At 46.9% G+C, this 25,196-nt stretch overlaps 1 protein-coding gene and 1 long non-coding RNA gene across 6 annotated transcripts in view; one reads left to right on the top strand and one right to left on the bottom strand.

Moving 5' to 3' along the window:
• LOC130285170 (uncharacterized) overlaps positions 1-25,196 on the top strand; it is a 161,973-nt gene that overhangs the window by 45,017 nt on the left and 91,760 nt on the right. The gene's annotated exons all lie outside the window — the stretch shown is intronic.
• Positions 1-25,196, bottom strand: part of CAPN15 (calpain 15) — a 75,941-nt gene that overhangs the window by 13,577 nt on the left and 37,168 nt on the right. For all 5 annotated transcript variants that reach the window (XM_056536456.1, XM_056536458.1, XM_056536455.1 and 2 more), the window contains 7 exons: positions 14,994-16,143; positions 8,419-8,627; positions 5,632-5,815; positions 5,330-5,553; positions 2,978-3,103; positions 2,739-2,891; positions 823-984 (listed from right to left, as the gene is read on the bottom strand). In XM_056536456.1, coding sequence (XP_056392431.1) covers positions 823-984; positions 2,739-2,891; positions 2,978-3,103; positions 5,330-5,553; positions 5,632-5,815; positions 8,419-8,627; positions 14,994-16,143 — 2,208 coding nt within the window. The remainder of the gene's footprint in view (positions 1-822; positions 985-2,738; positions 2,892-2,977; positions 3,104-5,329; positions 5,554-5,631; positions 5,816-8,418; positions 8,628-14,993; positions 16,144-25,196) is intronic.

Raw genomic sequence — 25,196 nt, 5'->3', positions numbered from 1 at the left:
ATGCGGCCGAGACCTGACATCACTAGTCAGCGGATGACAGGGAGCTTGTCTGCTTTAATGGGTGGAGCGATCACTTGGTGGGAGAGAGATCAATCTGCAACTAATGCAACAGCTGTAGGCACCCTGATTGAAAACCACAGGTCTTTTGAATGGATGCAGCTCATTTATGTTTCAATGGGTGGGGAGGCTGATGTGTGGGAGGGAGGTAAATGGAATTATGGGATTTGTAGGCAAAGAAGGAAACTCAAACAGGAAATATCAGTTCACAAAAAGCTAGTGACAGTGTTATTGTAATCTCACAACATAGCCATTTAGCCCCAAGACAAGCGCAGATCCTTCCTAAGCATGTCCATTACTGTCTGTCAGGTACGTACTAAAATCACCTTAAGGGTACGCTCACACGAGCGGATTTTTTTGCCGGTTTTCCGCTGCGTATTTGAAAGTGGGCGGGCGCTTCTCGGCTGTCCGCAGCAGATTTTCTGCAATGGAATTTACACTGCAGAAAATCCGCCGCAGTCCCTACTGTCTTTAATGGGGCTTGCAGCGGTTTTTCCGAAGCGTAAATTCCGCCGCGGAAAATCTGCTGCAGACAGCCGAGAAGAGCCCGCCCACTTTCAAATACACAGCGGAAAACCCGCAAAAAAATCCGCTCGTGTGAACGTACTATAATGGATAGGTGGGTGGGCATACCCACTTGGGAGACAATTGCCCTCTGTTCTTGTGGCAGGCGGTCATACTCCCACTGATCAGCTAGTGATCCCCTTTCCTATGCATAGGAGATAGCCCTTTAAGAATCCTCAGTATATGACATTAGTCTCTTACCTGCTGCCTTCCTGGAAAAGTGAGAATTCCAGGGCCGTGCGCTCCACCACTGTGAGGGAGGTCACAGTCACGGGAGTCGAGGCCTTGTTTGGGAACGTGCCCTGAACTCTAACTTCATGCCAGTCAGTGTGGATCTTGCAGATATCTACAGAGTCAAAGTACCTGTGGGTGTAAAACAAAGATTAAACAAGGAAAAAAACACTGATCAGTATTCCTTAGGCTGAAACCATTAAAGGAGTAGTCCAGTGGTGACCCAGTGGTGAACAACTTATCCCCTATCCTAAGGATAGGGGATAAGTGAGATCGCGGGGGGTCCGAGTGCTGGGGCCCCCTGCGATCTCCTGTACGGAGCCCCGACAGCCCACGGGAAGGGGATGTGTCGACCTCCGCACGAAGCGGCGGCCGACACGCCCCCTCAATACAACTCTATGGCAGAGCCGAAGCGCTGCCTTCGGCAATCTCCGGCTCTACCATAGAGATGTATTGAGGGGGCGTGTCGGCCGCCGCTTCGTGCGGGGGTCGACACCCGCTATCTGGCCAGAGAGCCGGGGCCCCGTACAGAGAGATCGCAGGGGGCCCCAGCGGTCGGACCCACCGCAATCTCAAACTTATCCTCTATCCTTAGGATAGGGGATAAGTTTTTCACCACTGGACTACCCCTTTAAAGAGTCAGAAAAGCTGGCTACTAGAACATGGATGCACACCAAAGTTAACTACAAAAATAGAAAATTGGGAACAAGCAGTACACAAACAATTAAAATCACTTAAAATCCACAAACACCTCAGGGGAGGAATGTGATCCTACAACCCCCATCCCCATGCCGGATATTCCATAGGCTGAACATATAGGACAACTGAGGGTGGTAGTGGTGGCGACATTTCATTTTGTTTGGCATAAGACGACTAGAACTTGAAGGATCAGCTACCGCATTGCCAAGGGTTCAGACATTTGGATACCTCTGGCTACAGTCCGCTTTATTCTGTAGGAGCATGTATCTAGGACAGCACTAGTTCAGGGACACCTAAAGGTGTTTGAAGTAGAGAGGGCAGAACTTGAGTATAACTACCATGGGGGAACATTTGCACACATGCTAAGAAACAGCACCACCCTTGTGTAGGGGCCACGTCTGGTACTGCAGTCAATCTCCTTTAAAGCATATGGGAGTGAAATACAAAACCAGACGCAGCCCATAGACAAAAGAGGAGTCAACACTCTTATCAGACTCCAAAAACCCTTCATGGGAAATCCCTGACAGCTTTAAGGTGGTACTCCGCTGATAGACATCTTATCCCCTATCCAAAGGATAGGGGTAGAGATGAGCGAACTTACAGTAAATTCGATTCGTCGCGAACTTCTCAGCTCGGCAGTTCATGACTTATCCTGCGTAAATTAGTTCAGCCTTCAGGTGCTCCGATGGGCTGGAAAAGGTGGATTCAGTCCTAGGAAAGAGTCTCCTAGGACTGTATCCAACTTTTCCAGCCCACCGGAGCACCGGAAAGCTGAACTAATTTATGCAGGAAAAGACATCAACTGCCGAGCCGAGAAGTTTGTGACGAATCGAATTTACTGTAAGTTCGCTCATCTCTAGATAGGGGATACGATGTCTGATCATGAGGGTCCTGCTGTTGGGGTCCCCCGCAATCTCCTGCCGCACCCGTCGGCACTGGTCGTGATGTCACGGCCATGCCCCCTTGTAACATCATGCCACGCCCCCTCCATTCATGTCTATGGGAGGGGGCGTGACGACAGTCACGCCCCCTCCCATAGACATGAATGGAGGGGGCATGGCATAATGTCACGAGGGGTGTGGCAGTGTAGAGTGCGGCTTTAGAGGACTATATCATCGCTATTTACGCTATAACCAGTCTGAACTAAAAATGTATTTATTTATTTTCTTAAACTCTTCTGTACTTACCGGATAAAGTCATTGTATTCCATCCAGAAGACGCCTTCGCTGCTACCATGGGGCATCAGTTCAGGTTTGAGTGAAGGCGGCCATGAGGGCCAATCGTCTGACCAGCTTCCGTTCCAAGAGAAGCGACCCCAGGGGTTCCGGAGACGTAGAAGGCTACGAAAGACGAAGGGCTCGATTACAACAAAAGCACAAGATGTAGACCAAAGGTGATGCGCCATTCTTCAACATCTTATCCTTACCGGTGACTATTCACATCTCGAACGTCCAGTATGGAGTAAGCATGTCGAGGTCTTAGTCCCACACTTTCATAGGCTGCATCGTCCACCTTCATGTTCCCACCGCCACAGGACGCTCCCATTAGAAACCTGGAGTTACAAGAGACAAGCACATTGTGAGCCCCACTAGGGACAGGGACCAATATGGACGCTGACAAGCTATGTAAAGCATTAAAGGGTTACTCAGCTCCCCAGCGTCCAGAACATTGAGTTCCGAACACTGTGTGCGGGCTTCCGTGTTCATGCCCGCCCCCTCGTGACGTCAAGGCCTGCCCCTTCAATGAAAGTCTATGGGAAGGGGGCACGATGGTCTTCATGTCCCTTCCCATAGACTTGCATTGAGGGGGTGGGATGTGACATCACGAGGGGGCGGGCATGAACGCGGAAGTCCGCACACAGCGTTTCCGAACTCCATGTTCCAGATGCCGGAGTAACCCTTTAAGGAATATGTTGTTGCTATAGAAATAAAAGGAATTATTATTGTGCTCTATGATCCAGATTCGTGTTTTCCCAAACAGTGTGCCTCCAGCTGTTGCAAAACTACAACTCCCAGTATAGGCCAAGGCCCTACCCCCCAGGCCAGTGTTTCCCAATCCAGGAGCCTCTAGCTGTTGCAAAACAACAACTTCCAGCATGCCCAGACAGCCAAAGGCTGTCTGGGCATGCTGGGAGTTGTAGTTTTGCAACAGCTGGAAGCACACCGGTTGGAATACACTCCATTAGATTGCAAGCTGGGAGATGTAGTTTTGCAGCAGCTCAAGGCACACTTGTTGGGAAACAGTGATCGAGATTCAGAGGTTTAAAGGGGTACTCCAGTGGAAAACTTTTTATTTTTATTTTTTAAATCAACTGGTGCAAGAAAGGTAAACAGATTTGTAAACGACTTCTATTAAAAAAATCTTAATCCTTTCATTACTTATTAGCTGCTGAATACCAAATAGGAAATTCTTTTCTTTTTGGAACACAGAGCTCTCTGCTGACATCTCTGTCCATTTTAGGAACGGTCCAGAGCAGCATATGTTTTCTATGGAGATTTTCTCCTAGTCTGGACAGTTCTTAAAATGGACAGAGATGTCAGCAGAGAGCTTTGTGTTCCAAAAAGAAAAGAATTTCCTTTGTAGTATTCAGCAGCTAATAAGTACTGGAAGGATTAAGATTTTTTAATAGAAGTAATTTGCAAATCTGTTTAACTTTTTGGCACCAGTTGGAAAAAACAAACAAAAACAAAACAAAGTTTTCCACCGGAGTACCCCTTTAAAGCCCCGCTAGGGCGGATAAAAGCCAAAGTAGGCTATGGTATGGTGGCTTTACATATTGAGGTGCATTACCAGTGAGAATGGCTAGGCTTATATCGGACCTTGTCCTGTATGGAGTACATCCATGTTGGAATTTACGAGCAGAAACATCTGCCACAGAAACACCAATGTTCATTATTTCTGTGGATTCTGCCTGGAAATGCATTGTGTCTATGGACGGCGGCACATTTCTGAGTGGTCCTAGCGCCAGCAGGACATGCAGATTTGCGGAATGTTTGTCCCTGTTGCCCAGGCGGACATTTCGCAAATTTTACGCCGTTTTAACATAACCTAACAGAGTCAGTATATGGGAAAAAGACAGTGATAATTGGTGTTAAAGGGGTACTCCCGTGGACATTTTTTTTTTTTTTTTTTTTATATCAACTGGTGGCAGAAGTAATTTACAAATCTGTTTTAACTTTCTATTAAAAATCTTAATCCTTCCAGTACTTTTTAGGGGCTGTATACTACAGAGGAAATATTTTTTTCTTTTTGGATTTCTCTTCTGTCACGACCACAGTGCTCTCTGCTGACCTCTGCTGTCCATTTTTGAAACTGTCCAGAGCAGCATATGTTTGCTATAGGAACAAGAAATAGAAAAGGTATCCAGCTCCCGGTGAAAATTATCCAATAAAAAACTTAAACTTTTAATCGTGCACATTAAAAAATGAAAAAAAAAGATATTACCACAGGGTGGTAAGTGACATGTCACTTAAAATAGAAGTGAAACGCCAAATATGTTTGCTATGGGGATTTTCTTCTGCTCTGGACAGTTCCTAAAAAGGACAGCAGAGGTCAGCAGAGAGCACTGTGGTCGTGACAGAAGAGAAATCCAAAATGAAAAGCATTTGGTCTGTAGTATACAGCCCCTAAAAAGTACTGGAAGGATTAAGATTTTTTTAATACAAGTAATTTACAAATCCGTTTAAACTTTCTGGCACCAGTTGATTTAAAAAAAAAAATTAATAAAAAAAAAAGTTTTCCACTGGAGTACCCCTTTAAAAGGTCCGGCTGGTCTTACCCGGCTTCCTTAGAGCTCAGCATCTTGGCCCAGATGAGATCAGTGTCCACCGTCTCCTCTCGGGGGTTAGTGGAGCTGACTTGTAGCATGAGGCTTTCGCAGGGCGCTCCGGTCAGAGTGGCCAGACCCTCAATAGCGCGACCCGCTTGAAGGGCGAAGTAGGAGCCGTGAAGCTTTGCCAGAGCCTTTTCGATCAGAGCCACCCAGAGCTGCTTCCTTTGGGCCTGTCGGGAAGACATATATACTGCTCAACCGTGCAACAAGCACTAAGATCATCCGCACGGTGTTGGTTTTTCACGCACCTGAGAAAAGAGTAAGTACCCAGCTTCATCACATGGCAGCATGTCATCCACCAACACTGTGCTCCAGGTGCCATCTTTGCATAGCCGCACCTGATAAGCTCCTTCTGGGCATATGGTCCTTGTGATCATCACCCGCTCCACCAGCTCGGGTCTCTCTGCCAACACCGCTAGTGCACTGAGAAACCTATACAGAGAGCAGACCATCAGAATAAAGCTGGCCATACACCGTCGTCTCTTCAGATTTCCCCCCCTTGCATATGCACTCTCAGCTCGGCTGAGCATGCATGCATTCTGAATGTGGAGAAATCTGCCGCTAGGCTCCTAACGTGGCTTCTCATCTCGCTAACAACAAAGAAAATGGACACAATGAAATTCAAGGTTCGCTTGGCAAGCATCTATTATCAGGAGTAGAGATGAGCGAACTTACAGTAAATTCGATTCGTCACGAACTTCTCGGCTCGGCAGTTGATTACTTTTCCTGCATAAATTAGTTCAGTCTTCAGGTGCTCCGGTGGGCTGGAAAAGGTGGACACAGTCCTAGGAGACTTTCATAGGACTGTATCCACCTTTTCCAGCCCGCTGGAGCACCTGAAGACTGAACTAATTTATGCAGGATAAGTCATCAACTGCCGAGCCGAGAAGTTCGTGACGAATCGAATTTACTGTAAGTTCGCTCATCTCTAATCAGGAGGCCCCACATACACATGAAATGTATGACCAGCTCAACGTGCAGTAGTACCAGCTCCTGTAAGGACCCCCAAGAAAAATACAGAAGTGGGGGGGGGGGGGCCGCCTGGAAACATGAACCATATTATATGGTTTGATGCTGCCGCATCTATACTTCTGTATTTGTCTACGGCAGTGGTCTTCAACCTGTGGACCTCCAGATGTTGCAAAACTACAACTCCCAGCATGCCCGGACAGCCATTGGCTGTCCGGGCATGCTGGGAGTTGTAGTTTTGCAACATCTGGAGGTCCGCAGGTTGAAGACCACTGGTCTATGGGCTTGCTCTAATGTCCTTAACTGCGGATACCTCGTCTATTTGGCAAATGCAGCTCCCCCCGCAGGATTGGGTGGCGGCACGGTTAATTCACTTCAGCCTTCGGCTCAAGACCCACCCTCCCTCCCTTATTTTTATTATTTCATTTTTTATTCCCTTATACTTTATTTTGTCACAATGTTTATAAGGGGGGGGTTAGTTGCCTGTTTAATGCAGGTGGACATCATAATATTCATTATTCTAATACTTTATTATTGTTTTTATATTTACTTTATTATTAACGTTTTTTTACTTTAAATAAACATTGTGGCTTTATTTCACCACTTAATTTGTTGTATGTCTTTATTGGCTCGTTTTACATGCAAACTATTGGATCTATGTTTCCATGTAGTACCAAGCAGCCAATCACAGCTCAGCTTTCACTTTACCTCAGCTTGTTAGCTGACCTGTGATTGGCTGTTGTGGGAAAATCCCTCCACTTTTTCTCTCAACCAGTTACAGCTCTGCTTTCACTTTACCTCAGCTAGTTAGCTGACCTGTGATTGGTTGAGAGAAAAAGTGGAGGAATTTTCCCACAGCAGCCAATCACAGCTCTGCTTTCACTTTATCTCAGCTCGTTAGCTGACCTGTGATTGGCTGCTGTGGGAAAATCCCTCCACTTTTTCTCTCAACCAGTTACAGCTCTGCTTTCACTTTACCTCAGCTAGTTAGCTGACCTGTGATTGGTTGAGAGAAAAAGTGGAGGGATTTTCCCACAGCAGCCAATCACAGCTCTGCTTTCACTTTACCTCAGCTCGTTAGCTGACTTGTGATTGGCTGCTGTGGGAAAATCCCTCCACTTTTTCCTCTCACACAGTTTGATAAATCTGGGCCAAGGTGACCCCACAGATCATGTCTAAAGACTTGCATGAGACTACAGTGACCAGGATGCAGATATGCCTGAAGTCCCATGCAAGTCAGCAACAACAAGGCCAGACGCAACACCCCCCAGCCATTATTCCGAAAACCGGTCCATTATGATCTGCACCTAAAAACCGATAATCTGCAAAGGACTGGCAAAGAAAGTGCCATTTATTAGATTTTTCCTGACCACTGAGTACCTAAAAGGGATGAACGAGCGCCACCCTTGTCCACAGGTTGTGTCTGGTATCGCAGCTTTAGTAAATGGTCATCCCTATACGGGTGAAAGTCTTCTGTATTCCTACTCGGCTATTTCCATCAGTCTCAGAGTTTTGAGCAGTGGCAGGGTGTATGGCTGACCGCTGCTCCACATAGGGACCCCCAATGCTCAGACACCCCTTTAGATGAGGATATTAAAGAGGTACTTCGGTAGAAAACTTTTTTATTTTAAATCATCTGGTGCCAGAAAGTTAAACAGATTTGTAAATTACGTGTATAAAAAAAAAAAAAATCGTAATCCTTCCAGTACTTATAAGCTGCTGTATAATACAGAGGAAGTTCATTTCTTTTTTAATTTCTTTTTTTGACATGTCAGGAACTGTCCAGAGCAGGAGAGGTTTGCTATGGGGAATTGTTCCAGCTCTGGACAGTTCCTGACATGGACAGAGGTGTCAGCAGAGAGCACTGTGGTCAGACAGAAAGGAAATTCAAAAATAAATGAACTATCATATAAAGCAGCTGAGAAGTACTGGAAGGATTAATATTTTTTAATAGAAGTCATTTACAAATCTGTTTAACTTTCTGGCACCAGTTGATTTAAAAAATAAATAAATAAATGTTTTCCACTGGAGTACCCCTTTAAGTATGCTATACAGTATGTACTTACCAGCAGTTTCCCAGTAGCCCCTGCAGTATATCGGACGGTCTTGGTGTGCGAAAGACGGACCACTTCACTCCGCGCTCCTTGAAGATGCTGCCGTTAATCTCTTGCGGTCGCAGCCACTGTTTCACCCTCTGCTGGACGCTGTCTGATTCCGGAAAGCCGACGGAACGAGGCCCGGGAGGAAAGCTGTCATCCACAAAATTAACTCTGTTCTGGGATGGGGACAACCAAGAGGACAACTGTCAGGAGGGGGTATTAGTATATTGCAGTGTTTCCCAACCAGCGTGCCTCCAGTTGTTGCAAAACTACAATTCCCAGCATGCCCGGACAGCCTTTGGCTGTCCGGGCATGCTGGGAGTTGTAGTTTTGCAACAGCTAGAGGCACCCTGGTTGGGAAACACCAGTGTATTGTATCAGGAGGGGACAGAGGAAGGAAAGAATGAGAGATGGTTAGTGGAGGAGGAGAGGAAGATCCGCTGAGAGGTGCGTACAATGGACGGAGGATAATGTGGGTTAGGAGCACCTGGATGCACGACTGCAGCGACGGAAGGAAATGGGGTATTTCTAAAAATGCTGAAAGACTGGGGGAAGCCATGGTAAGGGATGGGAAGACGGGTATAAAAAAGCATAATAGACATACAGTACAATATTCCATCACTTAAAGTGGCATTCGACTTTTTAAATATCTCATCACTGGGAACGTCCAGATACAGGTATCGGAGCCAATACTAGACATCTGCACGAGTGCTCCTGTAAATATCCCTCATACCTATCCACATACCTGCAGTCCCGCTCCTGTGCTGAGGCTTCTTCATCATTCACATCCAGAGTGGTGCAGGTCCTGCCAGGAGTGATGACATCATTTTATCGTGCGGCAGGTCCCGCGCCACTCCTGCCTGCAGGAAAAGGTCCTGCACCACTTACAGAGCGGAGGATGCAGAGGCCTCAGTGCAGGAGCGAAGGAAAGCTGAGTGGGATTTTATTATTTTCTTTTGGAGAGGACCTATTGGGGAAACCAACTTAGTGGGAGTATATACCTAATAGGAGGTTCCCTACCTACCTGCATACCGGACTACTGAAGGGCTTCTACTTAAAAGGGGAGGATTCCCTACCTACCTACTGGGGGCTTTGATCTAATAGGGGGATTCCCTACCTACACTGGGTTTCTAGGTAATAGAGGGATTATGTAACTATAATACAGTATCTTCTGCCTAATAAGAGGACTCCCTACCTGTCTCCTGGGGGATTTAACCTAATAGGGGGATTTCCTACCTACCTACATACCTTCTTGGGGCTTCCCTACCTATCTGATGGGGGCTTCACCTACCTACTAGGAGTTTTTTTTTACCTAATAGGGGGAGTCTTTTTATATATATATGAAATCTGTTTATTTTCAAGATGAAAGAAAAGGGGGGGGGGGTATCTTAAAGCGCAACTGTCATGAGTTTTTAGCTCCCCCCAGACTACTGCGATGTTGTTACAGATGTCCATAACGTGGGTGTGACCATACCTTTATGGGTTTCCTCCTTTTATAAAACGTATGAAATACATTTATCCAGTGGTCCAGCCCAGTTGGATAGGTGTGGCTTGGGGTTCGCAAAGCCCCGCCACCACGCCTATCCTTTCAGTGCTGGGATCACTGTGTAGTAAGACGCAGCGCATGCGCCCCTCCCTTCCTCTAGTACTGCACCTGCGCAGTGAGCGGATAGGCAGCGAGGGTGGTGGCGCGCGCGCATGTCAGGAGGGGCGCATGCGCTGTAGATGTGCTGTGGATGCGCTGTGTCTTACTACACAGCGACCCCAGCACTGAAATGAGAGGATAGGCGTGGCGGCGGGGCTTTGCGAACCCCAAGCCACGCCTATCCGACTGTGCCTGACCGCTGGATGAATGTATTTTATAAGTTATAAAAGAAGGAAAAAAAAAACATCAAGGTATGGTTACACTTACGCTATGGACATCTGTAACAACATTGTAGTAGTCTGGGGGGCTAAAAACTCATGACAGTTGCGCTTTAATCAGTGAGGGCCTCAAGTTAGACGCCAGCCTAAGGCTTCACAAAGTCTAGAGCTACCTCTGCTGTCACATAGAATTTAAAGAAAAACAAACAAAAAAATAAAAAAAAACACATTGGTATTTGGTATTGGCGAGTACTTGACCAAAAAAAAAAAAAAAAAAAAAAAAAAAAAAGGATTTGTACATGTAACCGGTATCGGGACATCCCTAGTTGACACAATTTGGAAGGCAAATTAATATGGGACCCCTGATAAGCAATAGACTTGAGTGCTCTCTAAGGCTGGGTTCACACCACGTTTTTGCAATACATTTCCCGTATACATTTTCAATGTGAAAACCGTACGGAACCGTATTGAAAACCGTATGCATTGACTCTCCATTGAAAACTGTACGCCAAAAGATGCATCAGGTTGTGTCAGTTTTGCATCCTGTACGGTTTTGTCTGGTTTTTTTCCCGTACCCAAAACTGTAGTCTACCACGGTTTTTGGTCCGGGTGAAAAACTGTATTAAACCGTATAAGTTTTTTTTTTTTTTTTAAACACGGGAGTCAACGGGAACCGTACAGAACCGTATGTGCGTAAGGTTCCATCCGGTTTTCGACTCTGCACAGTTTTTTTTCTTGGAATTTCAATCAAACAAGTGAAACTTTATTCAAAATGGAGTGAAAAGTTAAAAACGTATACTTTTTTTTCTTAAAAAAAGGATGCAACCGGACATAATTTTTCAAACCGTATACGGTTTTTAACTGTATATGGGTTGAATTTGTACACACGTTTCGATACAGTTTAGGCTGGGTTCACACCACGTTTTGTTAAATACGGTTCCCGCATTTCAGCTTAGTTTTCGGTCGTATGCGGTTTCCCGGCAGCAGGCAAAAACGGGGTCGACCACGTTTTTGCCTGCAGTCGGGAAACCGCACACGGCCGAAAAAGCAGCCGACCGGAGGCTGCGGTTCACTCCGGTCGGCTCATAGACATACATTAACTACGGTTCCCGAATACGGCTGAGTGCGGGCGCCGCGATTAAGCCCTGCCCCCCCCTCCTCCCAACCGTATACGGGAGCCGTATTTAACAAAACGTGGTGTGAACCCAGCCTTAGTCAGGTTTTGAGGGATCAGTTTTACATCAAAAACCAGATACGGGAACTGTATTGCAAAAACGTGTTGTGAATGCACCCTAACCTGCGGCTCTGCAGCTGTTGAGAAACTACAACTCCCAGCATGCCTGGACAGCCAACGGCTGTCCAGGCATGCTGGGAGTTGTAGTTTCTCAACAGTTGCAGATTGACAGGTTGGATATGACAGTGGTTTAGGATGAACAGACATGACCAATCAATCATGGAAACAGACCCCCAAGATCAGTGTTGGGAAGGGGGGGTGTTCACATGTATATAATTCTGCTCAGTTGCTATTCTAGGAGTATAAATGATCAGTAGATATTTTGCGCGAGACTTACAGCGTTAACCCCTCCCACCTCCCCCACGCCTCCTTTACTTGTCACACGGCAGGTGCACTTTAAATAGTAACCATTGTGTTATTGTGTGCACCACTAGTGTCATGTACGGTGTGGCGTTCTAGAATATCGTCAGTGTCAGGTTGGTGTTCGGTGTCAAGTTCACGCTCCAACGTCTCCTCGCTGACAGTCGCCCCCCCCACCCCCCTTCTTCGTCGTCCACCGCAGGTGCTGAGGCTTTTACTGGAACGCGGCCACATTCACAACTGTTACCAGGATCGCTGCTCGCAACAATGAACAAGGGTCGGCCGTGCCAGGGATTCGTTTTCACTGACTGGTGGAGCTGGAGATCTCACAGAACAGACATTCAGGGCCAGATGAGGGGAGAACAGATGTGGGTAATGCCACCGTGACCCCCCCACCCCCCACCCCAGCTGACGCTGGAAGCTACATGGTGTGTGCCATAGACCTACTACATGCTATGAGCACGCTATGGGAATGTCCGACATATCTCCACAGGTAATCAATCACCTTGGGGAGATCCAGGATGCAATGATCTATAGGAAAAAAGTATGCAAAATAGATAGAAAATCTGACTCTCTATCTCCACCTATAGGTGGCTACTCTGTAAAGGTATGTTTAAAGGGGTACTCTGGTGGAAAAAAATGTTTTTTTATTTTTTTTATCAACTGGTGCCAGAAAGTTAAACAGATTTGTAAATGACTTCTATTAAAAAATCTTAATCCTTCCAGTACTTATTAGCTGCTGAATACTAGAGAGAAAATGGTTTTCTTTTTGGAACACAGAGCTCTCTGCTGACATCACAAGAACAGTGCTCTCTGGACAGTTCTTAAAATGGACAGAGGTGTCAGCAGAGTAGGAGAAAATCCCCATAGAAAACATATGCTGCTCTGGACAGTTCCTAAAATGGACAGAGATGTCAGCAGAGAGCACTGTGCTCGTGATGTCGGCAGAGAGCACTGTGTTCCAAAAAGAAAATAATTTCCTCTGTAGTATTCAGCAGCTAATAAGTACTGGAAGGATTAAGATTTTTTCAATAGAAGTAATTTACAGATCTCAAATAGCAAACTGTAGATACAAGATCCGGCACTGCTGTATGTACGGCAAAATAGGCAGCTACAGGTGGAAGTGAGAAGCAAAACCAAATCTTGCGGTGCTCAATCCAGAAATGATAGACAGATCCAAATGGAGATGAAATGAGAATGGAGGATGGCACTCACCCAGATGGAAGCTTCAAATGTTCTTTATTAAACAAACACGGTGGCGGTGTCAGACAGGTGAACAGACAGGAACGTCTAGGCACTGCAACCGTGTTTGTTTAATAAAGAACATTTGAAGCTTCCATCTGGGTGAGTGCCATCCTCCATTCTCATTTTGTGTAAATTTACAAGTCTGTTTAACTTTCTGGCACCAGTTGATTTAAAAAAAAAAAAAAAAAAAAAAAAAAAGGTTTTCCACCAGAGTACCCCTTTAAAGGCTCGTGCAAACTGAAGAATTTTTCTGGTGGAATTGGGGCTACTTTTGCATGGTTTATTACCACGGAAAAATAAGCCCCGAAATCAAAGTCCCATTGACTAAAGGGCCTTTTTCGAACCGAATCCGGATTTGCGTCAGAAGCTCTCTGCATGTGTGCAAATTGAGTGTCCACAACCCCATCTGAATCCTAGGAAATTTAAAGGGGAACTCTGGTACTTAACAACTTTCACAGAATAGGGCATAAGTGTCTGATCACACAAATGTCTAATCGCTGCAGGAGTGGTGGGTCTACAAGCCCCCTCTGCATCTCTATGGGAGAGTTGGAGATACAGCACTCGTGTATCTCTGGCTCTCTCATGGAGGTGCATAAAGGGGCATCTCGGCCACTGCTCCTGCATGAGGAGAGTTGGAGTGCTGTGCAAGAGATCCCGAGAAGGGAGGATTTCCCAGAGGTCAGACACGATCAGAGATTCTATTCCGTGGATGAGGGATATGTTGTTAAAGGGGTATTCCAGGAAAAAAACTATTTTTTTTTTTTTTTTTTTTTTAATAATATATGTATAAAATCAACTGGCTGCAGAAAGTTAAACAGATTTTTAAATTACTTCTATTAAAAAATCTTAATCTTTCCAATAATTATCAGCTGCTGAAGTTGAGTTGTTCTTTTCTGTCTGGCAACAGTGCTCTCTGGTGACATCTCTGCTTGTCTCGGGAACTGCACAGAGTAGAAGAGGTTTGCTATGGGGATTTGCTTCTACTCTGGACAGTTCCCGAGACATGTGTCATCAGAGAGCACTTAGACAGAAAAGAACAACTCAAGTTCAGCAGCTCATAAGTACTGAAAGGATTAAGATTTTTTAATAGAAGTAATTTACAATTCTGTTTTCTGGAGCCAGTTGATATATATTAAAAAAAAACATTTTTCCTGGGTAACCCCTTTAAAGGTAACCTGTCAGCTATTTTCTCCTGCACTATCCACAGTACTGTTGGATAGTGCGGGAGACGCTGATTAAAACGAGCCCTACCTTGGTCTGATCCACGCTGCCGTTTGCCCGCAATTGTAGTTTTAATCTGTGTGTATATCTTGCTGTAACTGGCCAGGGCGGGGCTTCTGCACTGACGTCAGCGCCGCTTATGAATATTCATCCCCCTCCCTCCAGTTCTCCCTCTCTTCGCTGCTCCTAACTGGAGTTATACTTATAGTTAAACTCATAGTCTTAAATTGGAGAACCCTTCCCTTATGGAACGTTGGAATGATACACTAGCAAAGTAGCTCCCATCTTGTTTCAAGGCCCCCCTAAGGGCTGATGGATGCTCAGGAATGCTGAGAGTTGTAGTTTTGCAACAGCTGGAGGCACACTGGTTGGGAAAATACTGTTATAATGGATCACTTGTTCCAGTGTCAGTAACATTCAAGCAAGTGGTGTCTAAAGCTCAAACATAGTTACGGACAATATTGCAATAAAAATACATGGTTGCATACTTCCAGAAACGTCGCCAGCTGAGCTGCAATACCCAAAACAACCCAGCAACAAGAGCGGCGCTGTTGGTGGGAGAAGCACAATGGGGGTGTATTCGCAGGTAAACAACATTTTTGCCCCGCTTTGAGCTCACCTCTCGGCAAAAGCTGACAATGTTCTCCCAAAGCTCCTTGGCCTCTCCTTCGTCTGTCTGCCTTCTGGTTTCGGCCCTGACACTTTCCCTGCGGCGCAGCATCCGCGCCCCCACATTCCGGTGCTGGGCCACATAGCCCTGTGGGGTGTGACATGCCACGCAGTGATTGCACCGAGTCTCATTGATAAGGGTACAGGCCGGGCAGGCCCACTCTGTCCTCCGGGGAACTGGAATGGGAAGGACCACAGTGCTGGATGGTGATGGCAAGACCTCCATTCCCGTTGTACTATTGTCACTCTCGCCTGCCCGTGCTGCTCCGCAGACACAACACCTACTGGCACTACCAAGGTTGCGCAAAGTGCATTTTCCACATGACCAACTAGAGTCCAGGTTTTGTGGCTCCGCCGGGGATGGGGTAGTTTCAGCTGCCGTTACTTCTTCTTCCAAGACGCTCAAGCGTTTAGGAAGACGACTTGAGACAGAAGGGGGAGAGAGCGGGTTATCCGGTGCCACCTCTCTGCGGCTCCTTGGAACGGGAATATTATGTGGTCCCGGTGATATCGGTAGTGCAGGTAAGGGTCTGGGAGAGTCCAGCTCACGGAGAGCAGCTGTTGCTTGTTCATCTGAGCCTGGAAAAGCAGCAGGGGGCGCAGGAACTTCTGGGACTACCAACGCCTCTGGTGGGATTTTGGGCAAAGACAATTTCCGTGGACCACCACAAGCCGAGCAGGAGGTGGACACGGGAGTGTTATGTAGAGTACATCGTGGACAACTCCAACCTGGGTTCACTGTAGATTGGAGAGTAGGACTCGTTATATCCTCCGGTTCGGATTCCTGGACCGGTGATCGAGCCCCTTCGTGCGGTCCTCGGGGGATGCCATTGGGGACAGCTGGAGGTGGCAGGAACCCACAAAGCTGGCAGCCGCTTGGCGGAGGTGAAGGGTTGGTTGGATTAAGATTGGAAAAGGTGCATCGGCTGCATGACCAACGCTGTTCTGCCGAGCTGAGGCGTAGGATGTGGTTGAGATCCGGTAGGTTGCGAGGAGCTTCACATATAGAGCAATGGCGCTGCCCGTGGGGATTTAGGAATGTACAACGGCAGCATGACCACTCCCCACAGGGCGAGGGGGCAGCCATGGGGTCTGGAAGCCTAAAAAAAAAAAAAAAGACAGAAGGATTACTGGTTAATCTATGGACTTTACACCTAAACTAAATATAATATGTGACGTACTGACAGGATTATATTGTATGGTTTCTTCACAAAGCACTTTGCATAAAGAGCAGTAGTAAAGATAAGTGGTGCAATAAATGGCTGAAAATGTCAGAGTTAAAGATTAATTGGAGGGGGTAATAAAAGCAGCTTAAATGCAAAGTCAGCAGACGGAACATACAGCTTCCTTGCATTTTATATGTATGACCGATTCTGCTCTGTCTCGTATGTCTAGTACTCCAGGTGCACTTACATGAACATCCTTATGAAGACATCAATACCTAATAACATTTAATGTATTGTGGGGCAGAATGATTTACAGGGGTTGTGTCAGATTACAAAGTGCCACTCCTGTCTAAAGGCTGTGTCTGGTATTGCAGATCAGGTAAATAAAATAAAATAGCAAATACAACCTAGTTACAAAAGGGAGCAAGAATAAGCAAGAAATAACAACAGAAAGCGCAATAGAGAGGGCGAGCGAGCGATCGAGCAATAGAGAGAGCGAGCGAGCGATCGAGCAATAGAGAGGGCGAGCGAGCGATCGAGCAATAGAGAGGGCGAGCGAGCAATAGAGAGGGCGAGCGAGCGATAGAGAGGGCGAGCGAGCGATAGAGAGGGCGAGCGAGCGATCGAGCAATAGAGAGGGCGAGCGAGCGATCGAGCAATAGAGGGCGAGCAAGCGATCGAGCAATAGAGGGCGAGCAAGCGATAGAGCAATAGAGAGGGCGAGCTAGCGATAGAGAGGGCGATCGAGCGAGCGATAGAGAGGGCGATCGAGCGAGCGATAGAGAGGGCGAGCGAGCGAGCGATAGAGAGGGCGAGCGAGCGAGCGAGCGATAGAGAGGGCGAGCGAGCGAGCGATAGAGAGGGCGAGCGAGCGAGCGATAGAGAGGGCGAGCGAGCGAGCGATAGAGGGCGAGCGAGCGAGCGATAGAGAGGGCGAGCGAGCGAGCGATAGAGAGGGCGAGCGAGCGATAGAGAGGGCGATCGAGCGAGCGATAGAGAGGGCGAGCGAGCGAGTGATAGAGAGGGCGAGCGAGCGAGCGATAGAGAGGGCGAGCGAGCGAGCGATAGAGAGGGCGAGCGAGCGAGCGATAGAGAGGGCGAGCGAGCGAGCGATAGAGAGGGCGGGCGAGCGAGCGATAGAGAGGGCGAGCGAGCGAGCGATAGAGAGGGCGAGCGAGCGAGCGATAGAGAGGGCGAGCGAGCGAGCGATAGAGAGGGCGAGCGAGCGATAGAGAGGGCGAGCGAGCGAGCGATAGAGAGGGCGGGCGAGCGAGCGATAGAGAGGGCGGGCGAGCGAGCGAGCGATAGAGAGGGCGGGCGAGCGAGTGAGCGAGCGATCGAGCAATAGAGAGGGCGAGCGAGCGATCGAGCAATAGAGAGGGCGAGCGAGCGATCGAGCAATAGAGAGGGCGAGCGAGAGAGAGCAATAGAGAGGGCGAGCGAGAGAGAGCAATAGAGAGGGCGAGCGAGAGAGAGCAATAGAGAGGGCGAGCAATAGAGAGGGCGAGCGAGAGAGCGAGCAATAGAGAGGGCGAGCGAGAGAGCGAGCAATAGAGAGGGCGAGCGAGAGAGCGAGCAATAGAGAGGGCGAGCGAGAGAGCGAGCAATAGAGAGGGCGATCGAGAGAGCGAGCAATAGAGAGGGCGAGCGAGAGAGCGAGCAATAGAGAGGGCGAGCGAAAGAGCGAGCAATAGAGAGGGCGAGCGAAAGAGCGAGCAATAGAGAGGGCGAGCGAGAGAGCGAGCAATAGAGAGGGCGAGCGAGAGAGCGAGCAATAGAGAGGGCGAGCGAGAGAGCGAGCAATAGAGAGGGCGAGCGAGAGAGCGAGCAATAGAGAGAGAGGGCGAGCGAGAGAGCGAGCAATAGAGAGAGAGGGCGAGCGAGAGAGCGAGCAATAGAGAGAGAGGGCGAGCGAGAGAGCGAGCAATAGAGAGAGAGGGCGAGCGAGAGAGCGAGCAATAGAGAGAGAGGGCGAGCGAGAGAGCGAGCAATAGAGAGAGAGGGCGAGCGAGAGAGCGAGCAATAGAGAGAGAGGGCGAGCGAGAGAGCGAGCAATAGAGAGAGAGGGCGAGCGAGAGAGCGAGCAATAGAGAGAGAGGGCGAGCGAGAGAGCGAGCAATAGAGAGAGAGGGCGAGCGAGAGAGCGAGCAATAGAGAGAGAGGGCGAGCGAGAGAGCGAGCAATAGAGAGAGAGGGCGAGCGAGAGAGCGAGCAATAGAGAGAGAGGGCGAGCGAGAGAGCGAGCAATAGAGAGAGAGGGCGAGCGAGAGAGCGAGCAATAGAGAGAGAGGGCGAGCGAGAGAGCGAGCAATAGAGAGAGAGGGCGAGCGAGAGAGCGAGCAATAGAGAGAGAGGGCGAGCGAGAGAGCGAGCAATAGAGAGAGGGCGAGCGAGAGAGCGAGCAATAGAGAGGGCGAGCGAGAGAGCAATAGAGAGGGCGAGCGAGAGAGCAATAGAGAGGGCGAGCGAGAGAGCAATAGAGGGCGAGCGAGAGAGAGCAATAGAGAGGGCGAGCGAGAGAGAGCAATAGAGAGGGCGAGCGAGAGAGCAATAGAGAGGGCGAGCGAGAGAGCAATAGAGAGGGCGAGCGAGAAAGAGAGCGAGAGAGAGCTGTGTAATGCATTTGTTTACTTTAAGGAGTATTCCAAACATGATGTGAATTTGACTAGGATATTTGATCACTTTCTGATCTGTGGTGGTCCGACCTCTGTGACCCACACAGACACTGAGAAACTTTCCTTATACAGCAGTGCCCTGGCCACCTACTGTGCAGAGTACTGCAGCCTATTCACTTATATGGTGCTGTGCTACACAGTTCCCTGCGGAGGGTGGCCAGGAGGGAAGGGCCTAGAAGTCGGAATCCCAACCAATCATAAAGTGATAGTACACCCTTAGCAGTGTTTTCCAACCAGGGTGCCTCCAGCTGTTGCAAAACTACAACTCCCAGCATGCCCGGACAGCCAACGCCTGTCCGTGCATGCTGGGAGTTGTAGTTTTGCAACAGCTGGAGGCATCCCTGGTTGGAATACACTGCATTAGGTAGTGGGATTAATCCCTGCCCACCTAACAGTTCCTAAACTACCATCTCTGACCCATGACTCCCTGCAGACCCCAGGTGGCACGTCTCACAGGTTGCCCTGGCATGGTAATACACAGTCTATAGAAACACATCTATTTGTCTAACTGTACTTAATCTACATGTTAACATCCTGATAGATAAACTAGGTGTGGACGGGGCAGGATTCTGCCAAGATTACCTGAGCAAATAGGGTTTTACACATAGAGAACGGGCATTTATTTTTCCCACGAGTCCGATATTCACTAGTTGTATTACAATAAAAGTGACTATTTCACTGTGACAATCTGCACATATGTCCCACTGAGACATGATCAAAGGGGTCCTGAGCAGAACCTGCCAGCCATTCATTTGAATGGCCGCATGTAATACCACATTTCCCCTGTAGTGGCCGCTGCAAAGAAAATCAGTCCATTTAGCCATTTCTTGGGTAGATTTGGATAATGTTACAGATCAGCAACACATGGATGAGATCTTGGGATCCTTTTATTCTTGACCTGGAGTGATAGATCTCCTGTAATACCACATTGTGTCTGTAGTGGTCGCTACACTGGAAATAAGCGGCAGAGGAACTTCCTAGGGAGCCATATTGGCAGCTCTGGTTGGTCTACGACACGACCCTTCGCGGCTGCAGCCATCTTCTTCGGTCAAGTTGAGTCTATTTGGCTGTTCCTTGGTTATATCTGGATAATGTTATAGGTCAGATTTGCACAATCTTTAAAGAAATGCAGGGGGGGGGGGGGGGAGAGGGAGGACTTAAAGGGGTAGTCCAGTGGTGAAAAACGTATCCCCTATCCTAAGGATAGGGGATAAGTTTGAGATCGCGGGGGTCCGACCGCTGGGGGACCCCACGATCTCTCTGTATGGGGGGCCAGGCTCTCCGGCCAGACAGTAGGTGTCGACCACCGCACGAAGCGGCAGCCGACACGCCCCCTCAATACATCTCTATGGCAGAGCCGGAGATTGCCGATAGGGGATAAGTTGTTCCACTGGAGTACCCCTTTAAAGGAGTCGTCCAGTGGTGAATTTTTTTTTTTTTTTTTTAATCAACTGGTGCCAGAAAGTTAAAAACAGAATTGTAAATTATTTAAAATCTTAATCCTTAAAAGTACTTATCAGCTGCTGTATGCTCCAGAGGAAGTTGTGTAGTTCTTTTCTGTCTGACCACAGTGCTCTCTGCTGACACCTCTGTCCATGTCAGGAACGGTCCAGAGCAAGAGAGGTTTGCTATGGGGATTTACTCCTGTTCTGGACAGTTCCTGACATGGACAGAGGTGGTAGCAGAGAGCACTGTGGTCAAACTGGAAACAACAACTACACAACTTCCTCTGGAGCATACAGCAGCTAATGAGTACTGGAAGGATTAAGATTTTTTAAATAGATGTATTTTTCAAATCTGTATAATTTTCTGGAGCCAGTTGAATTAAAAATAAATAAATAAATAAATAAATAAATGTTTTCCACCGGAGTACCCCTTTAACTTCCCTGAGAACAGATGGATCATGTCCAATCCTATTCTCCAGGAGGCTTTACATATATTAGATACTTTGGGCCGATCTTGCCAAACTAGACCAGTTTGGACAACTTTAATGTATAAGGACAGCTTTAGTAAGGTAGATAAAGAGGTATTCTAATACAGTGGTCCCTCAAGTTACAATATTGATTGGTTCCAGGACGACCATTGTATGTGAAACCATTGTATGTTGAGACCAGAACTCTATGGAAACCTGGTAATCGGTTATGAAGGCACCAAAATGTCATCCAAAAATAGGAAAAAGTGAGGATTAAAGAAAAATAAGTAGATAACTAATACAGATAAAGCAAATCTTTACATATAAAAGTAAGAAAGATCTGCTGGGAGCTGTAAATCACTGTCTATGTCAGTGTTTCCCAAGTGGGGAGCCTCCGGCTGTTGCAAAACTACAACTCCCAGCATGCCCGGACAGCCAAAGGCTGTCCAGGCATGCTGGAAGTTGTAGTTTTGCAACAGCCGGAGGCTCCCTGCTTGGGAAACACTGGTCTATGTAGAGGACAGGAGCTTCTTCAGGGTCCTGTACAGAACACGCAATGTCCTATAAAAAAATAAAAATAAAATAAAAAAAATAAAATAAAAAATGGAGTCAGGGCGACTCCATTTTTTATTTTATTTTTATTTTTTTATAGGACATTGCGTGTTCTGTACAGGACCCTGAAGAAGCTCCTGTCCTCTACATGGGGGGGGGGGCACTCAATGTTGAGACAGATGCAGATTCCCACCTTTCGGACCCAAACCTATCTCAGCATTGAGGGCCCCTTGACCTCTTCTGGCCTGCTCACAGCAACCAGACATGGTCAGGAAATATTGTGGTGCCACGCAGTTCCCATTAATGTCAATCAGAGGGGCACAAACTGCGTAAAACAACCGACTTACCTGTTTTTTTGGCTTTTTGATCATCTAAGTTGGATGCAAGGACTCCAGAGGGTGTGGGCCCGCAAACTTGAGAAAGATGCAGATCCAATCTCAGGGACTGAAACCCCCCTCTGGAGTTTCTGCAGCCAACTGAGGTGGTCAAGAAGCCAAAAACCAGACGTTGACGTTGATTGGATGTGTGTAGCACCACAAAAATTCCTGACCACCTCTAGCTGCCGTAAGCAGGCCAGAAGAGGTAACAGGGCCCCCAATCTTGGGATAGGTTTGGGACAGATGCAGATCCCACCTCTCGGCTGTTTTTGGCTTCTTGAACACCTAAGTTGGCTGCAAAGACTTTGGAAGGAGTGGGCCATCCATCTTGAGACAGATGCAGATCCCACATCTGGGGCTCAAACTGATCTTAAGATTAGGGGCCCCAACAACCGTCTTCTGGAGTCCTTACAGCCAACTGAGGTAATCAAGAAGCTGAGTCAGTTTTACGCAGTTTGTCTTATCCTTATTGACTTTAACGGGAACTGCATAGCACCACAAAACTTCCTGACCACCCATGGCTGCAGTATGCAGGACAGAATGTCAAGGGGCCCTAAATCTCGAGATAGGTTTGGGTCTGAGAGATGGGATCTGCATCTATCTCAAGATTGAGGGCTCACCCCTATCCAGACTCTGGAGGTGGTCAGGAAGCCAAACACTACTGAGCCGGTTGATTTACGCATCTTGCATCTCTGCTATTGATGTTAATGGGAGCTGCGTAGCACCAAAAAACTTCCAGACTACTTCTGGTTGCTGTAAGAAGGACAGAAGAGGTCAACTGGCCCTCAATCTTGAGATAGATGCAGATCCCATCTCTCAGACCCAAACCTATCTCAAGATTGAGGGCCAGTTGACCTCTTCTGTCCTTCTTACAGCAACCAGAAGTAGTCTGGAAGTTTTTTGGTGCTACGCAGCTCCCATTAACATCAATAGCAGAGATGCAAGATGCGTAAATCAACCGGCTCAGTAGTGTTTGGCTTCTTGACCCCCTCCAGAGTCTGGATAGGGGTGAGCCCTCAATCTTGATAGATGTGGGTCCCAGAGGTGGGATCTGCATTTATTAGATATTTATGGCATATCCTTCCATAAATGTTCAGATGGAATATATATTTTTTTTATATCATAATTATTATTCATAAGTGGGAACTAGGGTCACAAGACAAGTGATATTTAAAAAAATTATTATAAAATTTCACTCCTGGGTGGAATTGTTTTCAGATGCTAGGAATGCGCACATGTTATTCCTGGCAGAAGCTTCTTAACAGCATAATGGAAATCTATGAGCGACTGAGCGAGACTGCGATATTCTTCTTCTATGGAGCGGCGGATAATTACTACTACTACGGGAGATCTGGGAGAAAATAGTCCCTTTGTGCCCAAGTAAAAATGGCGACATGTGAACACCAGTGGCTGCAATGAAGACTTGTGGGAAAATAACCCTAATTTTAGGCAATTGTCACTGCTTTTATTTTGAAATTGCATTGTTGCTGTCGGCTGTTGCAAAACTACAACTCCCAGCATGCTGGGAGTTGTAGTTTTCCAACAGCAAGAATTAGAAATCACTAGTCTATCAGAGATGTTCACTGTAGAGGGTTACAGGTTTTCATATATTAAAGGAGAAAGCTAACCAAATTGTCATGCTTACCACATGCACGTCTCAGTCATGACAGCTGATATATGCATGTCGCAAAACTACAACTCCCAGCATGCCCCGGCAGTCAGCAACAGTTGGAAATCACTGGTCTACGGTGACCATCTGGTATAGGGTTATAGATGTCTATACATTACAGAACTGAGCTAATTGAATCTGTGCGCTCACCACATGCACGTCTCGGCCACGACAGCTGAGAGCCCTCGGGGTTAATTTAAAGACACACAAACCCCAGGTTGCAGAGCCGCATTTCCCTTCCTTAAGCAAAACTGGAAATAGCACCACTGGGATTGTATGATTTCTTACTTTCTTAAGGTCAAACGTGAACAAGCGGTGTCTTTTTTCAACCGCAAGACGTATGTGTCGGTGTGTGGTATCACTGGATGGGTCATTGCCGCTACTGCGGAGTCAGCGGTTCTTCAGGTGAAGGGCAATGCAAGGAAGAGACAAACCGCTACATCTAATGGAGCCAGAGACAGTCTGTCTGCTGCACAACAAGTGACAACATAATGTTGTTGGTGCCAAATGAATGGATGACTAGTCCCTAAAGAGTACCTGTCATTTCAGGCGACTTTTCAAGATGAGCTTCCCTGTGTGTATACATGAGGCGCAGCACTATTGCTGCCCATTATATAACTTTTATATGGTATTTTTCAACAGATTTCTTCTCTGCAGGCTTAATCTATAATCTGCAGTTCTCCCAGAGCTGTTGGGTGGAGCTCCCTCCTCCTCCTCCTCCCCCCTCCATAGAGAAATTCTAAATTTAAATACCATTAAAGGGGTTATACAGTACCAAGAACAGGGGTACGTTAAAAAGTTAAACAAAACAACAACAAAAAAACTTGATATGTCAAAAGTTTTTGATCAGTAGGGGTCTCAGTGAGGAGACCCACACCAATGAGAAGACCCCCTGGCCTGTAGCAATTTCTGTCCTGCGGCTCCATTATAAGTCTATGGCGCTATCCAGAGAAGCTGCAGGCTGGGGGCTTCTCCTGATTGGTGGGGGTCTCAGCACTGAGACCCATGATGGATCTAAACTTTTGGAATGTATCTTTAATATGTAAAAAATTATATATTTTTTAATGACCGGTGCACTATAATATTCTCTCCTTGACGTGTCTGCTTTAATACGTACTAGTAATTCTCTATGAAATAATAATGCAGGGACCTCTTTTTAAGACTTAACACTGTGCTATTCCCCTGTTATTCTTCCTGGAAACACAAGACTAAACTGGCAAAAAAAAGTATTCCAATTCACTTTGTCAATAGGGTGTGAGTGTGCACTCACTGGGCAGTGTCAGACTGTATATGGGGAGCAGAATAGTAGCCTCCAATTATTCATACATTTCCAGGTGGACTAACAGAGGAATGTCACAACCCAGAGTGCTCCAGAATTATCATTTGATTGGGACTGCAAGGACTTTGTCACATCAGAAGAGCCAAATGGTCAAATTCCTTACACAATAGTGAAAAACTACCTTGTGGTTACTTTTTAAAGGGGTACTCCGGTGGAATTTTTTTTTCCTACATCAACTTGTGCCAAAAAGTTAAACAGATTTGTAAATTACTTCTATTAAAAAATCTTAATCCTTCCAGTACTTATTTTTTTCTTTTTGGAAAACACAGCTCTCTCATGAAATCTCTGTCCATAGTAGGAGAAAATCCCCATAGCAAACATATGCTGCTCTGGACAGTTCCTAAAATGGACAGAGATGTCAGCAGAGAGCACTGTGTTCCAAAAAGAAAACCATTTCCTCTGTAGTATTCAGCAGCTAATAAGTACTGGAAGGATTAAGATTTTTTTTTTAATAGAAGTAATT

This window comes from Hyla sarda, chromosome 8 (assembly GCF_029499605.1).
Source record: "Hyla sarda isolate aHylSar1 chromosome 8, aHylSar1.hap1, whole genome shotgun sequence".
NCBI lineage: Eukaryota > Metazoa > Chordata > Amphibia > Anura > Hylidae > Hyla > Hyla sarda.
This window is presented reverse-complemented; position numbering and strand designations above follow the sequence as displayed.